The sequence below is a fragment of the Abramis brama genome (genome assembly GCF_963993115.1).
Source record: "Abramis brama genome assembly, chromosome: 13".
Taxonomy (NCBI): domain Eukaryota; kingdom Metazoa; phylum Chordata; class Actinopteri; order Cypriniformes; family Leuciscidae; genus Abramis; species Abramis brama.
This window is the reverse complement of record NC_139975.1, coordinates 37,271,092-37,274,573: the sequence shown is the minus strand read 5'-3', so window position 1 is coordinate 37,274,573 and position 3,482 is coordinate 37,271,092. Positions and strand designations below refer to the sequence as shown.

General features: G+C 36.2%; 1 protein-coding gene across 1 annotated transcript; it reads left to right on the top strand.

Moving 5' to 3' along the window:
- The first annotated feature begins 692 nt into the window (after window positions 1-692).
- LOC311094511 (uncharacterized protein) lies at window positions 693-2,835 on the top strand. The gene is made up of 9 exons (XM_084132506.1): window positions 693-741; window positions 826-963; window positions 1,544-1,678; window positions 1,757-1,840; window positions 1,919-2,007; window positions 2,093-2,195; window positions 2,294-2,430; window positions 2,516-2,576; window positions 2,651-2,835. The coding sequence occupies exons 2-9, from the start codon at window positions 829-831 to the stop codon at window positions 2,708-2,710; spliced, it is 804 nt and encodes a 267-aa protein (XP_083988632.1). The 5' UTR covers window positions 693-741; window positions 826-828; the 3' UTR covers window positions 2,711-2,835.
- Window positions 2,836-3,482: the final 647 nt, after the last annotated feature.

Below are 3,482 nucleotides of genomic sequence, written 5' to 3'. Positions count from 1 at the left end.
ATGTCACGCTTCAAAGAGAGAGAACCCAGGCGCAGAATGAACAGAGAGCAAACAGTTTATTATGGACAGTTTGTACAGATGAGGATACTCAAAACACCACGTTTAACCAGCAGGCAACCAGGACATAAAACAACGGAGGATGAGTGGTGTGAATAATGCTGAGTGGAAGCCAAACAGGAACCAGAATGAAGATAACTCCAAACGATCTCCAGAAGTTGTCAATTTCTGTGGAAACTTAATACACACATGGAACCCAGACAACACACCAAAACGAACCAGCAAAGACAAGGGGAAAAGAAGCACAATATAAAGGGACTAGAGCACATAAGGATCAGGTGAGCACAATTAATGAAAGGGACCAAAGCACATGAGGATCAGGTGAGCACAATTAGTGAAATGAGGGCAAGACGAGAACTAAACAAGGGGGCGTGGTAACAGAAAACAAGGAGGCAGGACAAGAGGAGCACATGGCAAACACATGTTTATGGCAAATTTAAAATATTACATATACAACCTTTTTCAGTGAATATTCATGATGACCATGATTATTACTGCCTGAAGACAGACATGGCAGGAGGTGATGCATCACGCACAGGTATGCTTTATTTGATTTGCTTTTAAAAAAGTTGAATAAGTAACTTTGACAAAGATTTGTGACTGATCCAAATGTGTTTACAGAAATTAAAAAAAAAAAAAAAACAGTTTTCAGTGGATCGCTTTCACATCTTGGAGCTAGAAGAGGTAAGATGTCAAATAAATGGAAGTCTGTTATATATTATATAATATTATATATGTAAGACAATTACAAAGAATTTTTTTTTCTAGGAAATGTATATGAGAATTTTGAGTGAGGAAACCGACAGAAAGCGGCCACTCATTCAGTTTCTGAGATGCCAGGCCACAGTTGAAGATTTCGAGACACTGTGTCCACAGAAGAAAAGTTTCCCATGGCTGAATGACGACGTTAGAATTTTAATTTTAATTTTAATTTGATAACATATTTGTAATAGCTCTAATTAGTCCCGGTTTCCAGAAAACGTCCAAACAAAAAGCTGCAAAAAGGCCAAATTTCATCCCAAAATTTCACTGTATGTGAGTCTCTATTTGCCCCCAATGGAATAAATGCTTTGTGGGATCTCCATATCTCAGCTCTGGAAGGCTCTAGAGCCTCCAATCATGCATTCATGTCTATGTCTCAGCACCCTCTAACAGAATCCAAGATTTCAAGAATATCCAAGAAACTTTATTTTTCGACCCAAAATATCTATAAGGGATATTATTATATTATGTATAGTGTAATCTATACACCTTATAGTTTTTTTGGGTCGAAAAATAAAGTTTCTCGGATATTCTCGAAACCGTGGATTCTGTTAGAGGGTGCTGAGACATAGACATGAATGCATGATTGGAGAAATTTTGGGACTCAGGCGAGCCCTCCATATGCGTCCAATGCAGCTTATTTGTATGGTCGTTTGTACACGAACCTCCTATATGTACTTATATTATTCAACAACATTTTATTGAAATCTACTATTTCTTTTAGATTCTTGACACAAGGATTGCACAGCTCTGTAAAGCACATGGTGGAACTGCTTTACAGGTGCACACGTTCGTGCTCTGGTGGCGATCCTTCACTATCAAGAAACATGTGGATGACAGTCACATTTCTTGTCTGAAGGTAAATGAAAATCTATTAAATAAATTTCAGGGGCAGGGGACACATTTACTTACTTATTAACTTAAAAATATTTTAAAGGACCTTGATGAGAATGACACAGTCCTTATTCCAAGAATTGTTGGTGGACAGAGCCCCGAAAAGGGAAACCACTTAATTTTGTGGGTATGTATGGATAAAAAAATACATTTTTACTCAACAGTTGTTACTCTGGTTAAAGCGGTTTCTGTTTATGTTGTAAAGGTCTTGGATGGTTTGCTTAATCGTATTCGAGTTTACGACCCCACTGGCAACTACAAGTCAATTTCTGCGATGGACCTGGCTATACTATGGTATTATGTCCTTTGTAAATGTCAAAATTGTGATCTTTATTTACTAATGTACATTTATTAATTTCTTTTTTCTTTTGTACAAAAGCAATGCCTTCCGAAATACTTGGGACTTGGGAAAATGGACTGTTGAGTACCCAGAACAGTGGAGGCTGGCTGACTCTAACAACTGTGGGGTTTTGGTTTGTACAGTAAGTTAAATAAATTTTTATTTTTAATTTAAATTGTATTTATTTATTTTATTTTATTTTTATCTACATTACTTTAACAACTGTGTTTATTGCATTAGATGGCAGAAATGGAGGTGAGGGACAAATGGGCCTCTATGAAAAACGAGGTGATACAGGGAGACGATCTGTGGCATCTGAGAAGATATCACGCATCATCAATGGCAGCATATGCTGTTCAGCATATGACGTATAAAAGGTATGTGTAAAATGTGTGTCCTCATTCATATAAATCAACTTAAAAGTTTAATAAATCAAGTAGATCGATGATTTTTAAAATATAGGACAGTCGAGGAGGTGGAAAAAAAAGGAATTTGTTCTCTTGTCAGTGATACTGAAATTCAGGTATATATAGCCTAAGACTTTACAAAATTTAAAATGGCTAGATATTGTTTGCTATACTAAATTTTTTTTTTCAGGAGTTGTTTCAAGGAATTGTGAAAGGCTCGCTGAAACCCACGAGGAACAAATGGTGGTAAATGAAGACTGGGAAAATGGCAAAACCTAAGAGCTTTCATCCAGCCTTGTCAGCACGTTGAGGAACTTCTAGGACACATCGACAACATTGTGTTTGAGCAAAAGAAGGACATAAAGCTTGAACATATCGACCTTTTAATGTGTGAATTGATTCCTGAGGTAAGCATTTTATGGGATCGTGTTGGTACAAATAAGTACTTGAATTTCACCAAAAAAACACATCATTTTCTCACCCTGGTATCATTTGATAATATGTTGGGAGAAACTGATGGCTGATTTGTATATGTTTTGGTGAACTAACTCATTAAACTAACTCGTTAAGTAATTACTTTTTTTTTTATCTTTTGTTGTACAGATCAGCCTTATAATACTGAGACGAACGGAAGGTTTCAGTCAAGTCAAGTTTATTTATATAGCGCTTTTCACAATACAGATTGTATCAAAGCAGCTTCACAGTATTAAATTAAAATAATACATCAATGCTTGTTTCTAGTGGAAAATGTCCACGTTTGGTAATGCTGATCAATAGTATTGTTGATTGATTAATTAAATTAAATATCCCAAATATCCCCAACTGAGCAAGCCAAAGGCAACAGTGGCAAGGAACCGAAAAACTCCATCAGGTGACCTAATGGAGAAAAAAAAAAACCTTGGGAGAACCCCAAGTTCCAGTTCTCCTCTGGCGTTTATGAACTAGAGGTTGGATTTAACTGTAAGATTAAAAGTATTATATGAATGCCTGGCTGAAGAGATGCGTCTTTAATCTAGTTTTAA

Coding starts and splice junctions, on each gene's coding strand:
- LOC311094511 (XM_084132506.1), top strand. CDS start 829: ATGTATATGAGAATTTTGAGTGAGGAAACCGACAGAAAGCGGCCACTC. Junction 2,196..2,293: donor GTGGGGTTTTGGTTTGTACA/GTAAGTTAAATA, acceptor TTATTGCATTAG/ATGGCAGAAATGGAGGTGAG. Junction 2,431..2,515: donor CAGCATATGACGTATAAAAG/GTATGTGTAAAA, acceptor TTTAAAATATAG/GACAGTCGAGGAGGTGGAAA.